Genomic DNA, 21,064 nt, shown 5'->3' on the forward strand with positions numbered 1-21,064 from the left:
GCAGATGTTGCCCTTAAAAAAAAAAAACAAAAAACAAGAGCAAAGTTGACAGATTCTATAGAAACTTACAGTCCGTTGGACCCCATGGGGGTAGGGGGGGGGGGGTAAGAGATCCACATGCAAAATAAGTTGGTCTGAGGCAGTTTAAGAAAGAAAGTGCTAGAGGGACCGTATGGACGATGTGGAAAGAAGAAAAGGGGACTCTGGTCTGGATGCCTAGGAGTTTTTAAAGGTTTTCCTGGAGTGTATTGACCTACAACTTCCTTCCTCCAACTCCTTCCCTCTTCCCCTCCTCTGTTCCTTGCCGGCGTCCTCCCCACTGCGTTCTGAGGGGCCGGGGCAGGATGGGGGTGTTTGACGCAGAGAACAGGGAGGACACTCAGGAGGCTTCGGGACAGTCAGCAGGTCAGAGAAATCGCGAGTGGATGGATGGTGTCCCCTCCTGTGTCGTCATGCCCCCCCCCCCAGTTATTGAGCAGGTATTTTCTGTGTCAGAAACTATTGGAGGTGCTGAAGCTACAGCAGGGAACGAAAAAAACCCAGGTTCCTGCTTTTCATGGAATTTACATTCTAGAGAGTGAGGGGACAACCAGCCAGCAGGTGAACAAGGCAAGCCTTGTGATGTTAGTATAAGAGAGAGAGAGAGTGTGAGAGTGTGAGAGTGTGTGTGTGTGTGTCGGGGGTGGTTAGGTATGGTGTGACTGTGGATGGGCAGAGTGGCCAGCCTTTGAGAGGCTGGAATATGAATGGCCTGGGACGGGCCCCATCAAGTTCTCGGGGCTGAGAGCTCCAGGAAGAGGGTCTAGACCGAGCTGGATGTTCTTTTGAGGAATTTGGGAAATTGATTGCTGGAGTGCTGTATAAGGAGAGCCACCTAGAAGCCCACAGGAGTCCTTTTGTATGAAATTCAGTCCGGCTCATGGACATCCTGGCCCCTTTTCTCCCAGCACTGCACTCAGTGGCCGGATTGCTAGGGGAGAGATGAGTGGGACATCCAGCGAGGAGCTTATCGTCTGCCTTCTTGGAGCTCAGTGCAGGTCAGGGCTTACTAGGTGGGGTAGTTGCTGTGTGTATGGGCTCTAGGATAGCGAGGGTGACAGGAGCCGCTGGGAGAAGAGGTGGTTGGAAAGCAGAACGCAGTGGGGAGGATTCCGGCAAGGAGTACTGAGGAGGGGAAGAGGGAAGGAGTTGGAGGAAGACAGACTCACAGAGACAGAGGATGCAGCAGAAGGATCTGATGGAGAAGTAGCACCTCATGGGCAGTGGTGTGCGGTGCCACGGCTGGATGGCCCTGAGCCATGGCCCGTGGCCTTGAGCACTCCTGTGGCTGTTCCTGTTTGGCCTCTACTGCTGCGTGGCTTGTATAAGCTGCAGGTGAGGAAGCGGACCCCCAGGGAGGGTGTATGATTTGTCTAAGCTCGATCTGCCAATGAGCAGCAGAGTCAGAACTTGAACCCAGCTTTTCTGTGCCTTGTCCTCTGTGTAATTCACTTTTTTTGTGCACTTCTGCATGCAGTGGACCAGCAGAAGTGACAACACTGGTTCCATTTAAAGTCAAAATTAGAGACACTTGCACTGGGGAAGGTCTCTGGTGTTCACCTTACTTTCTGCAAGTAATAAATCCTTCCTTCTCCTAAAAAAAAGAAAAAAAGTTAGAGGTTGCATTTAATAAAAGTAGAGAACAAGTGGGCTTCAGTGGAGTTTGATGTCCTGACCTTCCCAGCGGCTGACAGCTCTGTTTGAGGCTCTTTGGCCAAAGCTGAAGGGTGGAGGCCTGGCTGAATGACAGGCTCGGCCATGGTGCCCAAGGGTGAGGGCAGATGGGCCCTGAGCCTTCTGGGTGCCTGGCGGGCAGGCCCTCTGCCCATTTACTTTCAGGGCTCTCATCCTAGTTTTTGTTGGCACGTATTGGGGCAGGGTGTGGGGTGGTTGGAAGTGGCTATGATCCGGAGGAGATAGGACCCCAGCATTAGACACTGTATGGCTTGCAAGCTTGTTGCCTTGGACCCAAGTGAGCAGTGTCCTCGTTGGTCCCCAGTGGAACTCTCGCTGCCTCCAGATGAGCATTGGGTGACCTGTCTCTGATGGTTGCCTGCCAGGTTGATCCTGCTGTGGTGGCAGTCTGTTTTTAGAAGCTCGATGCATTTTTAAATATTTCAACAGTGAGAATAGGGAATTTTAAAAAAATTTCTAATTGTACTTTTGCTGCTACTGAATTGCTCTAAATTTAGGTTAATCTGTATTTTTGTGCCTTTGATTTACTCGCTATGTGTAACCTTGTTCATGGGGAAATTTGTGGGTTAACTATAATTTTTCAAAGTATGTTGCTGATTTCTCAACTGTATTTACTGGATGAATTTGCAAAAATTGTAATATATACCATGGTTAAAAACTGCTTTAAACATCATAATTGAGTGTGTTAGGAAATTCGCTAGCCTCTAAGGTTGTTATTCTGGTTCTCTTCTCTGTATGGAAACTGGAAAGTGAGACTTGCCTAATGCAGGAAAAAAAGGATTAATTCCTACTAAAGTTTCTCAAAGGTAAAAAGAACCTTAATGTAGGGAGTTCAAAGTAATTGAATAACTTGTACAAATGCAGTGATAATTTGAAAGTGAAAAAACAATTCGCTGTGCTTTGCTAGCTAAGAAAACTAGGTTCTTTTTCTAAGTTAAAACTCATGGAGTATTTCCTTTCTCAGGCAGTTTTACATTCCTGTTTACAGATGTTCTCCTAAAGTACATGAACTTCATGTTCACAGTAGAATGAAGGGGAGGAGCATATACATAGTTTTATATTTGAAGTTGCCTTTAAAGAACGGAGGAACTGGATAAATATTCCAAGGATACCCTCATGCTGGTTAAAAACTACTAGACATTTCTTACAGTTATAGGCTGCGTGTGGCCCTGGGAGCAGGAGCTCCAGACAGGCCAGCGTGGTGCTCCATTGTTACTCACCTTAACTGTACATGCTGCCAAGGACAGTTCTCGAGTTTGCTTTTATTAATACTAAGAATTATGGTTGACATAATTTAGCAAGCTGAATGACTTAGAGAAGCAGGAGTTATTTGAAAACATTGCTGTTGTTTCTCAGAGTGAAGAAGATAAATATTGAAAGCAGTCACTTTTTCTTTATTACTGCTCAGGTTAAACCAGTGTCAGACGTTACAAGAGCTCTCAGCTGAATTCACTCATTACAGTCTGTTTTAATAGGGCCATATCTCATGAATTGTCACTTATGTGCACGTCATGTCATCATGTGATGAACTGCAGCTTTCTGTTGATGGTGACAGTGACAGCAGTTACTCGTTTCTTGAGCCGGCCTCGTGTGCCTGGCGCTGTGCTCGGTACGTCATCACCAGTCCTAGTAGCCCGACAAAGTGGGGCTGATTCTCCCCTTCGTAGATGAGGACACTGGGTGCCCCAGGGGTTCCATGATTTGCCCATGTGCCCAGCTACTAAAATTACTTGGCTCCACCTTGCCTAAATCTAGTTTTTGTTCATAATGTCTCTAAGTAGGACAGTGATACTGAATAAGTAGCCATGTTTTATAAGGCTTTGCTAATTAGCCGAGGTGAATTTCCACTACTCACTTTGGAATTGCCCCCTTTAATCCTAAATAATAAGGCGGTGTGATTAAGTAAAGTCTTTGGTGTTGGAAAGCTAAGTTATGGTGAGGACTAATACCTTCAGTTATTTTTGCTTTGGGGTTTATGGGTTGAATAGATTTATTGTATTCCTTTGAGCACCTCAAATAAACAGTTTTTAGAAACTAACAGATTTTATCCCTTTCTAGCTCTTTGGTTTGGGCTTCTTAGGAATATTTCATTCCTCTTTAAGTTTTGTCTTATTTTTTAAGTCCAGTTGGGAAACCACAAGAACAGAGTGAGATGTCGCCTCTGCCTGAGTCTCCCTGCAGTTGCCATGCAGATGGCAGGGGGTTGCCTCTAGGGCTGTCACCTCCAGGGTTGTGAGTTCTTCCATTTGGTCGTATTGATGATTTTAAGAAGCCAGCGACCTTTAGCTTCTGCCCTTACACCCGTGTTCTGTTGAGCATGACCTGCTGAATACAATACAATTTAAAAAGTTTTCTTAAGCTGAGTGTTATGGATCCTGAACATGTGTTAATTAACATACACTCTGAAAGTTAAGTCTAGAAACTGCTTTTAAGTGTAATTCTGATTTGTGGCATAGTTGAGTTAAATCAGGCTTGTTAAGTTCTTTTACCATCTCATGATGTGACACCAGTAAGAGAGGGGAATTTTATTTGTGTTTTGTTTTGTCACAATGTTTATGGAGGGATGGCTTTTTATTTTGATTATTATTTTTTTTTTATCTTTTCCTTTAAGAAGCATTCATCTGAACTGCTTGAAGACATAGCTTCTTAAGAGGTTTTGTTTGCGGACAAAGCTTGTGCCTGTTCTAGCGGCTTGACTCATTCTGGACGAAAAGCAGCAAAGGGAGCAAGAATGAGAGAGGAGTTGCCCTGACCCGTCCATGTGTGCTCTCCTGAATTCTCTTCATGGGGCCGGGGGTGATTCTAAATGGTGCTTATCTCACAGGAGAGTCTTTGGAATATGAGTGCATGTATAAAACTTTTAAAACTTCCTGGATTTGTAACATCAGATAATAAGGGCCTTTTCCACCTGAAACTTTGACTCAGCTGTTCCTCAAAGCCCTTACCACCTGCCCACACCTCACACACACTGGGCTGGTCAAAACTTCTGCTTAGTAATCTGTGCTTTCATTTTTCAAATTTCTTAAGCTTTTTTCTTTCTACCTTTTTCTCTAAAAAGTAAGAGGACATAACTTTGTGTAAAGAGTTAAAACTTGGGACACATCATTAAGAAAAAGTCCTGAGGGATTATGGGTAAGAGACTAGCAAATCCTCTGTGTTCTGAAGCACTTATTGGAGCTATTTCTTCCCTCTTCCCATATTTGTGGTCATGACCCTGAAATTTAAAAATAGTTTTTTGATAGGCATTTACATTATAGTAGGCTGGGAAATGTTGTGTAGTTATTTCAGTGGTTATATATTAAAGTTAATATATTTCTAGTATTGCAGAGAATATCTGACTAGTTTCAGAGGTAAGAGATTCATTCTAGTGATAAGATCATGATACTGTAAGTGTGGTGTATAAAAAGACCAGTTTCTAAAAATAAGAGGATGATGTCTGAAATCCCTGCTCACTTGATACGTTCAGGACTTTGCATTTTATATGTTCCTATTACTTTCATCAGCATCTGAGGGGCCGAAAGCTGCTTTCGCCCTTAGTGAGAATCATTGTGTGTGTCCCGTTAGGTAGAGTTGCAGAGAATTGTCTTTGCTTTGGTCAGAAAGAAAAGCAATAGCTACTCCTTAGGCTAAAATGCCTCCCTCCCCCGGATTCCTCTTAGAGCTACAGGGATAAACAGTCTTTTCCTCTTGTACTTATAATCCTACCTCTTGGTTCAGTCTTTTGTAGGTTTCCTGAGACACCACATGCCGCAAAAATGAAGGCAAACTGGTTTGTTCACCCGTGTTTAGAAGCCCAAATCGATTAAGTTGCAGGACGATTTAGAAGCTCAGCACTGCAATTTCTGTGTCTTTTGTTATTTTTCTGCTAGTTGACTTCTTAGGTTCAGATTTCATTTTCTTGCCAATCTGGGGTGTAGAATATGCCTTTCTGGTTCTGTGGGCCGTATTTTGTTTCTAACCTTAGAGGTTTTCAGAGCCTGGTTCTCTGCAGTAAAGCCGAAGGTCTTAGGTCCCTGTGACCTTCTCGTGGAGGGTCGCTGTGCTCTGCCTCCTGCCTTGGTCCCTTCTCTGTGAAGAGGTCAGGGCTGGTATCAGTGGAAGCCCAGGTCTCACGTTCATCTCTGCCAGGCTCCAGTGGAGGCAGCCCAGAGCTGGGGAGTTGCTGTTTTCATCCTTGTCTACACATACGATTGTAGTTTTTGTAGGAATAACACTGGAGTTGAAACTAGTTTCCCATCTCACTGTCATCCAGTCAAATAAGAACTTTGAGTAGTCTCAATCTTGGTTGGATTTTTGAACAAGGAGTTTAAGATTCTAGATTTGCTTATTTTTTAGGAGTTTTACCAGCTGCTAAATGTATTGTTCAGGAAATACTTTTTTCTTGCTAGGTGTGATATGTGTATTTGATGATAAAATCACATTTGTCTGTTAAGCCTAAAGGTATCTATTTACAGTTTTGATTCCATCAGAATTATTAATTGAGGAATTTAGGCCAGAAAATAATGTAAATTACTGTGTTTATGCCAAAGCAAGTTAAATTTATGGTTGAAGTAGAGTGTAGAAAATACTAAATCAAGAAAAAGTGATCCTCAATTCACATTATTTCTGACCCTCTTCAGTTTTAGAGGCAGTGTCCTCTCAGTCTCATGGACACCTGTCAAAAACATGAACTTGGTGACCTTTGTTTGCTTAGTAGGCGATCCTTACGTTCCCCGCATCTTCAGTTTCCGCGTTAAAGCACGCTAAGTAAGCCTCTGTATTAAACTGCATTAAATTGGATCAGTATTTTGCAAATGGTAACTTGTTGGACATGTGCCTCATCTGAGGTGTGTAAATGCTGGGTGGAGGAGAGAAGGGGAAAACCGCTGACCCAGCTGAAGCTTTGAGGGCTGGGAGCCACGCAGCGTGTGGATTTCACCGCGGCACATGCCGGAATCCAGCCTGGGGATGACAGGCCAGATCCAGACCCAGCCTCCCCGGGTGACAGCAGTGGACTTTGGCAGATTATCCTCTGTCTTGGTCTTCAGCTCACCTGTCCGTACGGTGGGGGAAGACGGCTGTGAGCAGTAAGCGAGAGCCTCCCAGGAGTGTGTGTGGCACACAGACCTTGTTCTGCTCCGTTGTGATTGCTGGGCACGGGCAAAATTAGCTCTGTGGCAACTCTGCCTGTTCTTTGGCCTGTTGTGGCACTTTGGAATTTAAAAAAAAGAAGGACAATTTCAACATCTGACACATCCTTTAAAAATCCATTTATTTTTGCTTTGGTGACATGGAGTGAATTAAGTAGATTGCACATTAGGTAAGAGTAAAGAGCTTTGGATCTGCAGCCTGATCCACATCAGGGCACTAGAACATTCCTCAGGTGCTGGAGATCTGCTTGTCTCTTCAGAGCCGTCTTGTTTCACTAGGACACCTGTGGCACATAGGTTGCTGGATTAGATAACCCTTGGTATTTGATTTGTTGCATAGGCAGAAGTCACCGTTGCACTCTTGGCTCGCTGCCCAAACGAAGGGCTTACTATATGTTCTTCCGTTTGCCTGTCTTCACCATTCTGTGATCTCTGCCTGCTCTTAAAACCACATTTTATGCAGGTGACATGTGGATGAATTTTGGATACATATTCTTAGATATTGTCTGAGAATTTAGTCTTGAAGGTAACTGTGGGAGGTATTTCAGTGCTATATATGACAGATTAGGAAATTTTGTCAAAAACAAGTGTAAAAGAGCCATTTTCTTAGGAGATGTTACCATTTTTATCATATATTATACATTCTTAAATGTCCCGATCATCTGTGCAGCATGTTTTTTGAGCAGTCTTAAGAGTCGGAGTTCTTTTTTAGGAACACACAGGAGTGCTCCTGTCAACGTGGACATTTACATGACGCTGACTTTGTAGCAGCACAGGTGTCCCTGAGCCCCAAATGTTGTATTTATGGCTCTTCATGACCATCTGGGGAGAGGAGCCTTAGGTGTTACTTGATTTTCAAAGAGGTCCAAGGTTTCTTCCTGAAAAGATGAGAAGCCAGTAAAGTGAACTAGTATGCTTTTAAAAACTGAGCGGAGAGTGTTTGTTAGAAGCAATAAAATCAGTGGGTTGCAGACTTTAAAAATTGACTCACTTTTGCTGTTAGAGCATTTATATATATCGATACGGATGTTAGTGAGTGCTTGACATAATTCTCTGCTCTCAATTAAATGGCTGTCCTCATTGGACGCATACATTTCTGTAAGAGCTGGGTGGGATCATGCGAATCGATGTAGAACAAATGAGCAAAACAAAGGATGAATTCGGATTTGTTAGTGGAAGCAGAATGTCATTGTCTTCCTAAGCAGGAACATATGCTGACAATTTAGGCGTGTAGGCGTGGGGAGTTTGTAAATTGTTTAGTAGAATCTACTGTGGATAATCTTACAATCGAGTGCATTTATTGAGCCTGTGTCAGGCACTGAGCAGCTTTAGTTCTTTATGCACATTCTCTCCTGTTCGCCTCTCTAGGACAGTATCAGGTAGGTGTCACCAGTATGTGTCAGAGTTAGTTCCCCTGGGCCCTGGATGGGACTGCTTCTCTTAATCAAGTCTCGGCCCCATGGCTGTGCAATATGGTTTCAGTTTTGTGAATTTCCCTTTTGTGGGCTTCTGTCCTTTGAGGACCTATTTTATTTTATTCAGCATGCCCCCCCCCCAACACCAGGGAGGGAGGGGGCCCATTCTCACTTTAGTTGGGGTCACCTCTTTGCAGGGAAGACATGTGACCTTGGGGACACAGGAACTTGCAGGGGGTGGGGGGAGGGCAGGTGAAACAAGTGACTGCGTTGAGCATGTGGATACAGGCCTGGGAGGCAGCTGGGTTTCAAATCCTCATCCTTTGTACCCCAGTATCGGCAAAAGAGAGAAGCATCAACCCAAAAGAGAGAAGCATCAACCGTGGGATAATCCTTGGAGACCGCCACTGAGTAGGATTTAAGGTTGCTGAAAGGCTGCGCTCTCCTCCTGGAGCCCTGGGGCTATGTTCCTTCCCCTGGGGAGAACCGGAGCCTTCAGCTGGGTCAGCAGAGCCCTGGGCCTTCACCTGGCTGGCTGGCTGGCTCTGTCACCACCCCTCCCTCCCCCATCCCTCGGTCTCCTTCCCTCCCTCCTCCCCTCTCCCCGGTCCTTCCTGCCTGCCTATCTCCTCCCTCCTTCTTTCCCTTTTTATTTTTAATGAAATACAGATTTTCTGGAACATTTTTCTCCACTTAAAATTTGCTTCTTGTTGACAGTAGTAGGGCCTTTCTTCAAGGAGGCTTGCTTTTCCCAAAACTAGACATATAACTTCCATCTTAAATTCATTTGGGACAGACGTCTTTGTAGTGATGTGTATGAGTTCCCTAAAGCTCTTTAACGAAGTGCCTTGTAGATAGTAAGCGCCTAAGAAAAATTATCACAGTACTTTTACGTCAGTGTTATTCCAGGAACTTTACAAAGTATGTAAAGGAAAAAATTTTTTATTATCCAGCAAGGGTAATGAGCCTGGGATAAATTTTTAGCAGGAGTCTGATGGAGGCTAGGACTTGTGAGAATGAGATGTGTTGTTAAATAGGCTGGTAGGATTTTGGTTTTAAGTGGAGGTCTATTAGAAAAAAAACCTGGGACTGAATTTAAATGTAATTTGTGATTTAAAAATAATTGCTTTATGAAAAGAATATATTTTAGTTTCTTCTCCGCTTCTTGAATCTGAACGATAATAACACCGGCAGTTTTGAGTTTGTCAGAGGAGCGAGACTCTGTGCTAGCCCATGTGCTTGCATAAGCCCTGGAGAGCTCCAAGTGTTTTTCTGATGGAGCAGAGCAGCCTCAGTTTGTAAGCTCTGACAGAGGCATATCTGCAGGCAGAAGGAGCAGGAAGACAGCTGAGGTCTTCAGCAGAAAGGAGTGAGCTCATTTAGTAGTAGTGATGAGAGCCTTACAAATTACACTGCAGTGGAAGTGTCCCGTTTCTTGGCAGATCCTGGTGATTAGGTAGTTGAGTATCTGTAAATTCTTTTGTTTTCATAAACGAATTTCTTAAAACCTCTACCAAAGTGTGTCATGTTCAAATGCTGTTGCCTAATTTTGACATTTTAGAAGAAGTAAAATAAAAGCTAGTGAGCAAGATTTAGGATTATCACAGGTGACTGCTAAGGCATTGACCCTCAGCCAGTACCTGGGAGGCATACAACATGATTGTTTCAACTAGGTTTTTGATTTAAATAATCATGGGTATGATAACCACGTGCACTGAAACAAAAAGAATAGGTCGTGTGCGGCTGTTCAAAAGGGAGGAGACAAATCAGTTCTTGGTTTGAAGTAATGTGATGCATAGAAATAAGAGCTGAAGGATCTGTGCAAAAAGGCTGAGGGTGTAACTTGAATGCTTAAGCAGTTTGGGCTACTAAACGTCCGTTATACAGTTGATCTTTGAACAACACTGTTCCACTTGCATGTGGGGTTTTTTTCAGTAGTGAATAGTACAGTATTAAATGATCTGAGGATGCAGAAACACAGATACGGAGGAACCATGTATATGGCTGGCTAACTCTAAAAGTTTTACCATTGGGGCTCAGTGGAAATGAACTCGACTAATACCCATGAGGCTGGGGTTTGATCCTTGGCCTTGCTCAGTGCGTTAAGGATCTCGCGTTGCCATGAGCTGTGGTATACGCCGCAGATGGAGCTCGAATCTAGCGTTGCTGTGGTTGTGGTGTAGACTGGCAGCCGTAACTCCGATTCAGCCCTTAGCCTGGGAACCTCCATATGCTGCAGGTGCAGCCCTAAAAAAAATAAAAATAAAAGTTTTACACAAATTTCCAGCTTTGTGAGGGGTCAGCTCTCAGAACTCCAGTTGTTCAAGGGTCAAATGTATTTTAAATCCCTTTTGAATCTTCGTAACTGTATCTCTGTTGTGAATTTGGTGTTTCTGGGGACAGTGCATTTTGGGGGTGTACAGTTATAGGATGGAAAAGAGAAACACTTGAGCATTACCTTTTGCTGTGCATGCAAAGTAGAAAGTTGAGCCTATTCCAGATTGTTCTGATGTAAAATTAAAATTGCATATGTTAATCTGAACCAAATGAAACATTTTCCGTTGTCTCATTAATTTTGTTTTTTGTAGGTTTTTTTTTTTTTTAAACATCATGTAACCAAATGTTCATCTAGAAAAATTAGAAAATACAAACCCATGGAGAAGCAAGTATCAAACCCTCTCACTAATCTCATCACTGGGAGCCACCTGCCACGTCTGAATGCAGATCCTCTTGGTTTACGTCTTTGGCTAAATTGTAGCCTGATTTTATTCATTAGGGGTATGGCTTGACCACTGCTCCTGTGAGCATTTCTGTGTAGAAATGTAAAGAATGAATTTTTGTGTGTTGACTCCGATTTACATCTAGATTTTACTTCCCGAAAATATTTTTAAGCTAAATTTTATAATTCATCAGGATACAGTATTGTAACATTTACCATAGGCTTTGAGAGGGGAAAAAAGACTTTCCTTTTAGCTGAGACTAACCAGTTCTCAAGGGTGTGGCCATTGCCTCTGTTTTAAGGTTGCCAGGTGCTTGTAACACACTGCCTCCCTCCACAGCTCCCAGGCCTGGCTTGTTTGGCCACAGGGGACCAACACCTGAACTTGAATTAAGGTCTTTACTTTGCAGTTACCAACTCAGTCTTTATATATAAAGTTTTCAGACTTCAGATATATATATATTTTTCCCTATAAAATAAAGGCTACTGAAAACCCCTGAGAAAAACCCAAGAAATTAATTTAATTGTAAAACAGAACAGGCTAGCAGCTTGTTTAAGTTTCAGAAGTGTTTAATTAGTCTCTAACACCATTTTGTTTATGCCACAAGACTTTCTGAGGTTCCCAAGAGTGTAAGGAAATGTAAAGCTTTCGTAATTTGAATTTACTAAAATTTTATTTGGGGAACCATTTCTAGTCTTTAGAATTACCCGGTCAAAGCTGCTAAATACCTTTTTTTTAAAAAAAAAAAAAAAGGAGAAAGGCACCCTTCAGATGTGATCTTGGCTCTTCTTCTCATCAGCCTGACATTTGCAAGAGGAAAAGCTGGGGAGCCAGAGCCTCGCAGGCAGGCAGCGGCAAAGGCGCTTGCCACACCAGGGATGCAAGCATTCCAGGAATTTATACTGGGATCTGCAGCACTGAAAAATCCAGAACTTTGTTCCATTGTTTCTGTTGAAGCAAAGCCTAGAGTCTTGTTTTAATACCATGAGCAACTTAAAACCAGAGAGGTTTTATTTTTTAATTTGCCTCCAGGATTACAGACAGCTCTTGGTGAGGAGTTCAGCTACAGGAAAAGATTTGAAATTATGCCCTAGGAGCTTAACAGAATTTTTATTACTACCAGGTACACTTCAAAGTTATTTTCTATGTAGATGAAACCTATAGAAAATGTATAGCATATCACTTTCATAAGAACCAACTGTTGCAGCATCTTTCTGCTTCAGGTTTCTCTCTTTGAAACCCCATGGACCGATGCAGCTAAGGCCCCAAGTGGCTTGTTTACCTAGTGATCTCTCCGTGGCCAGTTGTTACATCCACTTCGGATCATTCCTGCGTGTGTAACACCCTTGACCTTTACACAAGGAGGCCTTTCTGGTCACAGTCTCTCACATTAGTCCTGCTGCCACAGGTTTCCTGATGGGCTGGCCAGTTCCTTTTGATGATCTCCAGGGTAGCCAACTCAATATCTTCTCTCTCTCTCTCTCTTTTTTTTTAAAGCATACATGAAGGATGTCGAAATGGACTGTTAATTTCTTGTGGAAAGCCTGATTTTATACGTCTGTTTACAGCTTCTCTTCTCTCTGCTCATCACACCCGCTGCAGAATGTTAAACCACTGCCAGATAGAAAACAGTGCTGAGGCCTAACCCTGACCACCTTTTGGCAGCTCACACACAGCACTTTTTTGGCCATTCTTGAAGCTAACAGTTCTGCTATGATCCGTTGGTTCCCTGTCCTTACTACCTGATCTGTTATAAATCTTGTTTGTGTAGGGCTTTTTTTAATCCTACAAAGAAGTCATTTAACATAAACTTTATGCCTTTTCCCCTTTAAGCTTTTCATCCTCTTTTGAGCCTGCTGTCATGGAAACTACTCCCTTGCCTTTCAGAAATTCAAGAAAATGTATCATGACTTTGTCTGTTCATTATGATTTTCTGAAACTTCCCTGAAGTACAGATGGCACTGTTAATTCTTTCTTAAGGGTGAACCTGGAACCCGCAGTGTCACTAACAAGGCTGTTAAAGCACAGTGGCTGGGGTAGTGAATTGGATGGGAATAAAAAAAGTCCTGGATTTACAAACTTGCTGTGAGATTTTGGGCAATTCTGTGATGAGCTAGAGCTCAGAGAAGTGTATTTGGGAAACTTGGTTAAACCACCTTCAGGGCTCCTTCTGCTCCAAATTGTAGGGCTTTTCTCTCTCTCACCTTTGAATATAGACCATTAATTCCATTATTCCAGATCTGTTCTGTTCTCTAAGACCTGTATTCTCCACTTGGTTAGATACTTTGTTGAAGCCTTTCTTCGGCCTTGTGTGCAAGATGCTTCCGGTCTCCACATTTCCCAGGAGGAACCCTCTCATTTCAGGGCAGGAAGGAGAGAAAGGTTTTGCAATAGAATGTGCACAGGAGGAGGACATTCTAAGTCGTATCTAAGGCTTGGGAGAAGAATTTTAAGATGTAAAAGCCTATCAAACTGTCAAGTGCCAGTGAGAGACTTGGGGGCAAATAAGGAAATTTTGGGTTCTTTACTTTCACAATCAAAGGTAACTGTCCAAGTGGAGCCCCAGTAGCCTGGAGAGGGTGAAGTTCAGTCGCAGGGCTGCGGGCTGCAGGAGAGAGGCCCTGGAGGCAGCAGGCACACCCCCCTTGGTAGGGGTGTGGGGGTGTGTGGGGGTGTGTGTGTGTGAGTCTTGGCTGCTGTTCAGGGCAGCCCTTTTCCTTAATGACCATTCACGGTATGAATGTGGAACCCTCACAGGCGGAGTCTTGCCCAGTTTGGAACCATCCGTGTACCTGAGTAAGATGGTGAACTCCCCAAACAAAGATGGGATGGACCTGCTTCTTTGCCCAGAGCCTGAATTCTGGTTTTATGCTTCAGAGTTGGGTAGCTCCCCAGCAAGAAGGCAGGCAGCACACGTAGAATTACATATGGTTCTAAATTTAATTCATTTAAATCACCAAATGCATGAGCCTTCACTGTTGTGATGAATTTTTAATGTAACTTGAGCAAGCCTTCTAGAATGTTGCATTCTCTCTGATGGCTGAACATTTTAAACTGAAATATTATTCTTTAGAATTTCCTAGTGTCTGTCTAGTTCATCAGAAGAGAACATAGTCCAGAACTTAAATTATTCATGTGATGCTTTAGGCGGTTTTGGTTTTTTGCAACTTGCATTGCAGGCACCAGCGCTATCATGCTACACGTTGTCTTTAAAATGTAGTCATTGCCGCTGTCAGATTTCTCTGTATTGAAGCTATTTCCCTAGAAAATCCAGTTTTATTGTTATTATTTAACATATACAGATTGGTGTTCTGTGCTGTTGACTGAAACTTGTTTCCGGCATAAGAGAAAATGGAAATGGAAAAAAAATTGCATTGCAATTTGATTGTTCTTTCTCTGTAAATGTAGTGGAAGTCTTTCTATCACTTGACTTTCATTCGCCCTTGAAACTGAGTGAAATAATGGATATAAAGTGTTTTGTAAAGAATAGGATATTCTTATGATGCCATTTTTGGTCTTAACTAAATGTTGTAGAGCACTCTTGGTCCTGTCACCCACAGGTTGAATTCTGACTCCAGAGACGATTTAGTTGTCTGACATCAGGCAGGTGACTTTACTCTCTGGTCCTTGGGTGTCTTTGTAAAATGAGAGTCATGGGAGTTCCTGTCATGGCTCCGTGGTAACAAACCCGACTAGGAACCATGAGGTTTCGGGTTCGACCCCTGTCCTCGCTCAGTGGGTTAAGGGTCTGGCGTTGCCGTGAGCTGTCGTGTAGGTTGCAGATGTGGCTCAGATCTGGCGTTGCTGTGATGGTGGTATACGCCAAGAGCTACCTACAGCTCTGATTCAACCCTGAGCCTGGGAACTTCCATATGCTGTGAGTGTGGCCCTAAAATAAATAAATTTTATATATATATATATATATATATATATATATATCCACGCCTCTCATATATATATATATATATGAGAGGCGTGGATTGGGACTTTCAGGTCTTGTAGCAGAGTGGTGCTCAAGGGGTCAGGGCTGCAGTTCTAAGGCAGGGACATGGGATAGGCCTGAGAGTAAGTATACCACATCCTGTCCCCAACTAAGAACACAAAAGGTGATTAGCTTGCTGGGGTTGGGGAGAAGCCCGATGCAGCGGATGACTGCTGTTTTCCTCTGTGTCATTCACTTTTCTTCCTATCTGTGTGTTTCTTTCCCTTCTGTGGGTCAAGTCTTGTCCTGTCCTTCATTCTGTTCTTTGTCATCGTCTCCATTTCACGTTGCTTGTGTTTCATTCCTGTGTCTTTCTTGTTTAGACCAAGCGGAGCATGCAGCTGGCAGAGCCTCTGTGTAGGACCCTTCAGGAACCTGATGGTAAGTGCACACGTGTACTTACCAGGCTCCCAGCGGCTCTGCCGGACCGGTTTTCCAGGCGCCTCCTGCCCACAGCCAGAAACTAACACGTCCCCCTGCCTTTGTGACAGTCCTTACAGGTTGTTTTTGGTTATAAGTGGTTTTTGTTTTTTTCTTTTTTTTCTTTCTTTTTTTTTTTTTTTTTTTTTTTTGCTATTTCTTTGGGCCGCTCCCACGGCATATGGAGGTTCCCAGGCTAGGGGTCTAATCGGAGCTGTAGCCACTGGCCTACACCAGAGCCACAGCAACGCAGGATCCGAGCCGCGTCTGCGACCTACACCACAGCTCACAGCAACGCCGGATCGTTAACCCACTGAGCAGGGGCAGGGACCAAACCCGCAACCTCATGGTTCCTAGTCGGATTCGTTAACCACTGCGTCAGGACGGGAACTCCTGTTTTTTTCTTTTAATTTGATTACATACAGAACAGAAGCCAGGAAATGCAGCAAGGTCCAGCTGCTGTTATTACAAGTCAGTCGATTGCTTTGTGGGTGACACTGAGCAGACCTAAGTGAGTCAGGCTACTCCAGCTCTAACTGCTCTCCTGTCATAGACTGGTGGTTTCCCTGGGACCCTGGTCTGCAGTTTCTCTCACAAAGTAGCAGGTAGGACAGGTGATTTCAGTGGCTCCTTCACCTCTAGTCTGCAGTCCTAATGGAAAGTAACTTGAGCATTAGAGGGTTCTGATAAAGACTGAGAAAATCATTTCATGTATCAGGTAGTTTCAGTTCCGTGAGTGAGTGTGATGATTGGACTCCTAAGTCATTTCTGTCATAAACAGTCTGTCAGTGTTCACCACCGGCACTTAGGAATCAAGTCTAATTGCTTCACTTCTTACTTTTTAGAATTGGTTTGTTAGTGTTATTCAAGTCCTTTAAAATTTTAAGTATGTATATAGGCCGTGGAGTCCCGGTGTCTTTGGTGACTGCTACTGTATTGGATTAGCCCCGAGAGACACCCCCTCCTCCTTTTCCGTGAGCCCTCCGGCCGCCTCTGGAGACTTTGTTGTCACAGCTAGAAGGAGGGGCCTGCTGTTGGCACCTAGTGGGTGCAGGTCAGGTGAGCTGCTCAGTGTCCTCTTGTGATCAGGCAGCTCCACAGCAGAGGGTACTTGGCCCCGAAAGTCACTTGTGCTGCGGGTGAGACGCCCTGGTGGCCTGTAGCAGCCTGTGGGGGGACCTCCTCTTCGCCCCTTGAGTAGAATGCACGTGTCCCTACCGCAGGTGGCTTCTCTTCACGGGGCGTCGGGATTTCCTGGCCCTGGTTTTTAAAGAGGACCTTTGGGAAGGGGTGTAGGATGGCACCGCTCATTCACTAGGTGTGGAGAGTCCCAGTGGGAGACGTGTGACGTTCACTATCAGCGGAGTGTTCTAATACTCTTTTTGCAGGGATTAAAACTTAAACTGTCACTTTTACCTTTTAGTTATGTGATTTCATTCTTCTTAGTATATGTTAATGAATGGTCAGAAGTTAAAAGTGGTGCTTTGCTTTGTGTAAATCTAGAAATTTTACTTATTTAACACTCTGTTTACATATAGGCCACCCTCTTTTTTGTACAGTCTGCTGCTGCTAGTTTCATAGCGCGCTTGCTAGGTTTCAGGAAAATGTTTGAATTGTTTTTGCAAGGGATTGTTCTGTGTTTCTTTAAAAAAGAAACGTATGTAAAGTTAATACGTAAGAGGTTTAGACCTCTCTTTTTGTTTATTTCAGAAGTTCCCATCTGCACAGAGTAGCAAGTAAGAGGTTAGTGAGAAAGGGGTCGTATTCTCAGCCCTGCTTGGCATGCATAAGGTGGTATTGATGTTTCATAACAATTTTGGGGTTTTGATCCAGGGGAGACCTTTCTGCAGATAACTCTGAGTCAAGCACTTGAGGGCCCTGGGAGCCCTTTCTGTGAACCTCATCAGACATGAACTGCAGCAGTAGAGGTAGTCATTTATCTCTGCATTGTTCGCCACCAGTGGTCTGATAGGGCCAGGCATCACAGACAGGGCCAGGCAAGTGTCATAATGAGGATAAGAAAACTGGTTGAGTCCAGATTACCTTAAAAACAGCTGCATTTCTCAAGAGGCTCTGTCATCCTCAGATTTAGGCTAAGTGCTGTTCAGTGGACAAAGGGAGGAAGCTTGAAAAAGAGGAGGTCACTTCCTAGAGTATGGAAGGGTTCGTCCATGTCCTTGCCCCTTACGGAGGGGCTCGGGTTGTAACCCGTCCACCTGGGGAGGCAGATTGGCCGTCTCTCTGCAGTCTGATTCCAGGGAAGTGTAGGCCCATGTCCTGGGTTCCATGTTAGCTGCCTTTAGAAACGAACAGATGGGTGTGTTTCCATGAATTAGAGTGAAGGTTTTATATAGTCTTTTTTTTTTTTTTATACAGGCTGAAGAATTAGGGATTTAAAGTGATATTTTAAGACTAACAAATGGCTGATTATTAAGTATTTTATACTTTTAAGACTAACACATGGCCGATTATTAAGTACTTTATACTTTTTTTTCTTGTTGAATCCCTTAGTTATCAAAATCTAGGTTTTTTTTTTTTTTTAGCATTAATGCTTGCTTTGTATTGTAATTGATGTTTCTATTTTTAATCATTATGATCTTTGCCGTGATGATTTTATGTCTCTGACCTCATTTTCATCTGTTGTCTGTATTTTACTTAATTATATACGCCCCTGTAATGATCCTCTGCTGTGGAGAATACCATTTTCCAACAGCTATGACTGGTTTCTAGTTTGTCATTTTATCAAGTCAGAGATAAGGAATTAAGAGGCTTGTCCTGAAGGAGACAGGACAGCTCCTAGAGCTCTTGAGCTGATGACTGGGAGAGCATTGCAGAAAGAGAAAGGTTTGGGGAAGATGAGTAAAAACTGAAAAACAAAAGCTACCTGGGAAAAGATGACAAATTCTGATTAAATCTTAAAGAGACTGAATTTCCAAACCTTTAGTATTAGTATTTCTGTAGAGAATTATCTGTGAGTATCTTGGTGACTTGAGTTCCTTGTTCCAGCTTATCAGAAATGTGTTGCGTTTTAATCTTGTGAACTGTGTTATCACCAGGAATGCAGTTAGTGTTTCCTGACTTGCGTTCTCCGAATTGTTAATGGAATATTAAATGGTACTGGCCCCAGAGTCAGGTCCCCCGGACCCCTCATGCCAGCTGACAGGAATTATTCAGAACTGCTCCTGTATTTGATATGCTTCTGTTTTAGTTTGGCAAGTCTGGATAATCATATTTTAACTAAGATATGGTTAGTGGATGTGTAGGTGCCTTTTATAATCATTTTTTCAAAGGGCCTCAAGTTTTAACATGTTGTTTTTCTCTAATGTGCTTCTTATAAATAACTAGACTTTTGCCACTTCCTAGTGTGTGATATTGAAATTTAGTGCTGTTATGTAATTTTCCTTGGATTTCATTATTGTTAACTTTTCTCAAATGCATTATAAGTTTGATAGCTCTTACAGCTGTAAGGGGAACTATTGCCCAAGATTCTCAAAAATACAGGATTTATGAATTTCTTTTGCTTTGACATGACTTAAAAGCATTCATGTTCATCATCAGTTTCTTTCTTCAGGAATCTGAGATAATAATTGCCTAGAAATACACAGTTTACTATGTTTAGATTAGCCATTGTCTCCTTCAAGGATTCAGGATACTAGTGAGTGACTAAATGAATAAACAAACAAATAAATAAATACTGTATTTCAGGGAAGAAAAAATCCCAAGAGAATAAAAACAAAGCAAACAAAACCGAAGATACACAACTGAAGACAAGTGAGCCAGATTCCAGCTCTGCAAATATGAGAGATTCTGCGGAAGGTAGGTTTTGGGCGTTGGACCTGAGTGAGTGGGGCATATGTTGCCGGGTGCTGTCACTTTGTATCTCTTGGAATGCTCTTCTTAGAATCACCTCAAAACCCTAAAGGGTTAAATAGCAAAAAGGCTGCCCACATTTATCCCACCTCCCCTTCAAACAGTTACTGAAGACTTTCCTTGTTTAAAATGAGGTTATTTCGGGAGTTTCCGTCGTGGCTCAGTGGTTAACGAATCCAACTAGGAACCATGAGGTTGCGGGTTCAGTCCCTGGCCTTGCTCAGTGGGTTAAGGATCCAGCATTGCAGACACAGCTTGGATCCCGAGTTGCTGTGGCTCTGGTTTAGGCTGGTGGCTCCAGCTCCGATTCAACCCCTAGTCTGGGAACCTCTGTGTGCCACGGGAACAGCCCAAGAAATGGCAAAAAGACCAAAAATAAATAAATAGATAAAATAAAATGAGGTTATTCCCTGGTTAAAATAAAATGGAACCTACTGTATGATTGCATTTAGAAATAACTTGTAAAACTCCAAACCTTGGAAGCCAGTCTGTGGTGCTAGAAGCCAGACCGGCAGGAGCATGAGGAGACTTCTGGGGCTGATACTGGTCCAGCGCTGGTCCGGGTGGTGGGCGCAGCAGGGTACTTCCTTGGTAAGCATCTTACCTTGCTGGGCACTTTTCATGTATACCCTGGAGGTATGTTTTGTACTTCAGTTAAGTTTCCCCAATAATATCAAGATACCTTTGATCTTATATATTAGAATGAAAAGTGCTTCTGGTTTTTGCTAGAATTTAAATTCCTATTTTATTTCTTTGTGTTTCCCACAAAATTTTCTGCTTTCTAGCCCCTTCCGAGAATTTAGTCTGGGCCCTCTACAATGTCCAGAGACATGGGTTGAAGGCAAGTTGCCCTATGCCCATGGCGACTGATCACTGTATGGAGACTCTTGCCAGTAGATGTGAGGGGTGTGTCTTAATTTGTTATGTAGCAAAGTTGGCAGAGATCAGAGCTTGCTCAGAGTCGTTCATGGAGTTCCCATCGTGGGGCAGCAGAAATGAATCCAAGTAGGAACCATGAGGTTGCAGGTTTGATCCCTGGCCTCGTTCAGTGGGTTAAGGATCCCGGTGTTGCTGGGAGCTGTGGTGTAGGTCACAGATGCAGCTCGGATCCCTAGTTACTGTGGCTCTGGTGTAGGCCGGCAGCTGTAGCTCCGATTAGAACCTCCATATGCTATGAGTGCAGCCCTAGAAAGACAAAAGACAAAAAAAAAGAGTTGTGCATAAAGGATTGTAATGTTCTGTGGCATCTTACATGGCAAGAATAGACAAATCTATTTCCCAGAGCCCTGAGAAACTAAGTTCTAAGCCTGCTGATGGCAGGTTTGCTAAGACGTTTGTTTGAATAACAACAACGAAAATATTAGAGTACCTTACTACCTTTTGTGGCAGAATTAAAAAAAAAAAAAATTTCAACAGTTTCCTCTCCCCTTCAGTACTTCAGAAGAGTTCTTTTTTCCTGATACAACATCAGGCCCTCTGAAAAAAGATTCTTGATATTTACCTGTTTATGGAACGGCTGGTCAGTGCTGGTTCTGTGCAGTGTGGAGGTCAGCTTCTCCTGAACGTTCTGTTTGGTCTTCAGAAAGTGGTCTGTGTACTGAGCACACGGTCTAGTCTCCTCCTTAGTGTTTTGCACACCTTCCTTTAAGTTGAAAACTCACCAGACCTCATCAGATATGTGGACACATTTGGGTGTGTATTAGTCTGGACGGTTTTAAATCTGGGACTGTTTACCAGTGATAGAACTTTTTTTCCATTCAAAGAAGTCATGGATTTTGGCTAAAAATGAACTCT

At 43.2% G+C, this 21,064-nt stretch overlaps 1 protein-coding gene across 8 annotated transcripts in view; it reads left to right on the top strand.

The window, feature by feature from the left end:
* Positions 1 to 21,064, top strand: part of PRDM2 (PR/SET domain 2) — a 120,832-nt gene that overhangs the window by 58,609 nt on the left and 41,159 nt on the right. For 6 of the 8 annotated variants that reach the window (XM_047791931.1, XM_047791926.1, XM_047791928.1 and 3 more), the window contains one exon: positions 19,106 to 19,216. The exons of 1 other annotated variant lie outside the window; for it this stretch is intronic. In XM_047791931.1, the coding sequence (XP_047647887.1) occupies positions 19,106 to 19,216 (111 nt within the window). Of the gene's footprint in view, positions 1 to 15,303; positions 15,362 to 19,105; positions 19,217 to 21,064 lie in introns of all 8 variants that reach the window. One more of the 8 variants, XM_047791930.1, reaches the window with a different exon arrangement.

The sequence above is a fragment of the Phacochoerus africanus genome, chromosome 8, assembly GCF_016906955.1.
Source record: "Phacochoerus africanus isolate WHEZ1 chromosome 8, ROS_Pafr_v1, whole genome shotgun sequence".
NCBI classification, from domain to species: domain Eukaryota; kingdom Metazoa; phylum Chordata; class Mammalia; order Artiodactyla; family Suidae; genus Phacochoerus; species Phacochoerus africanus.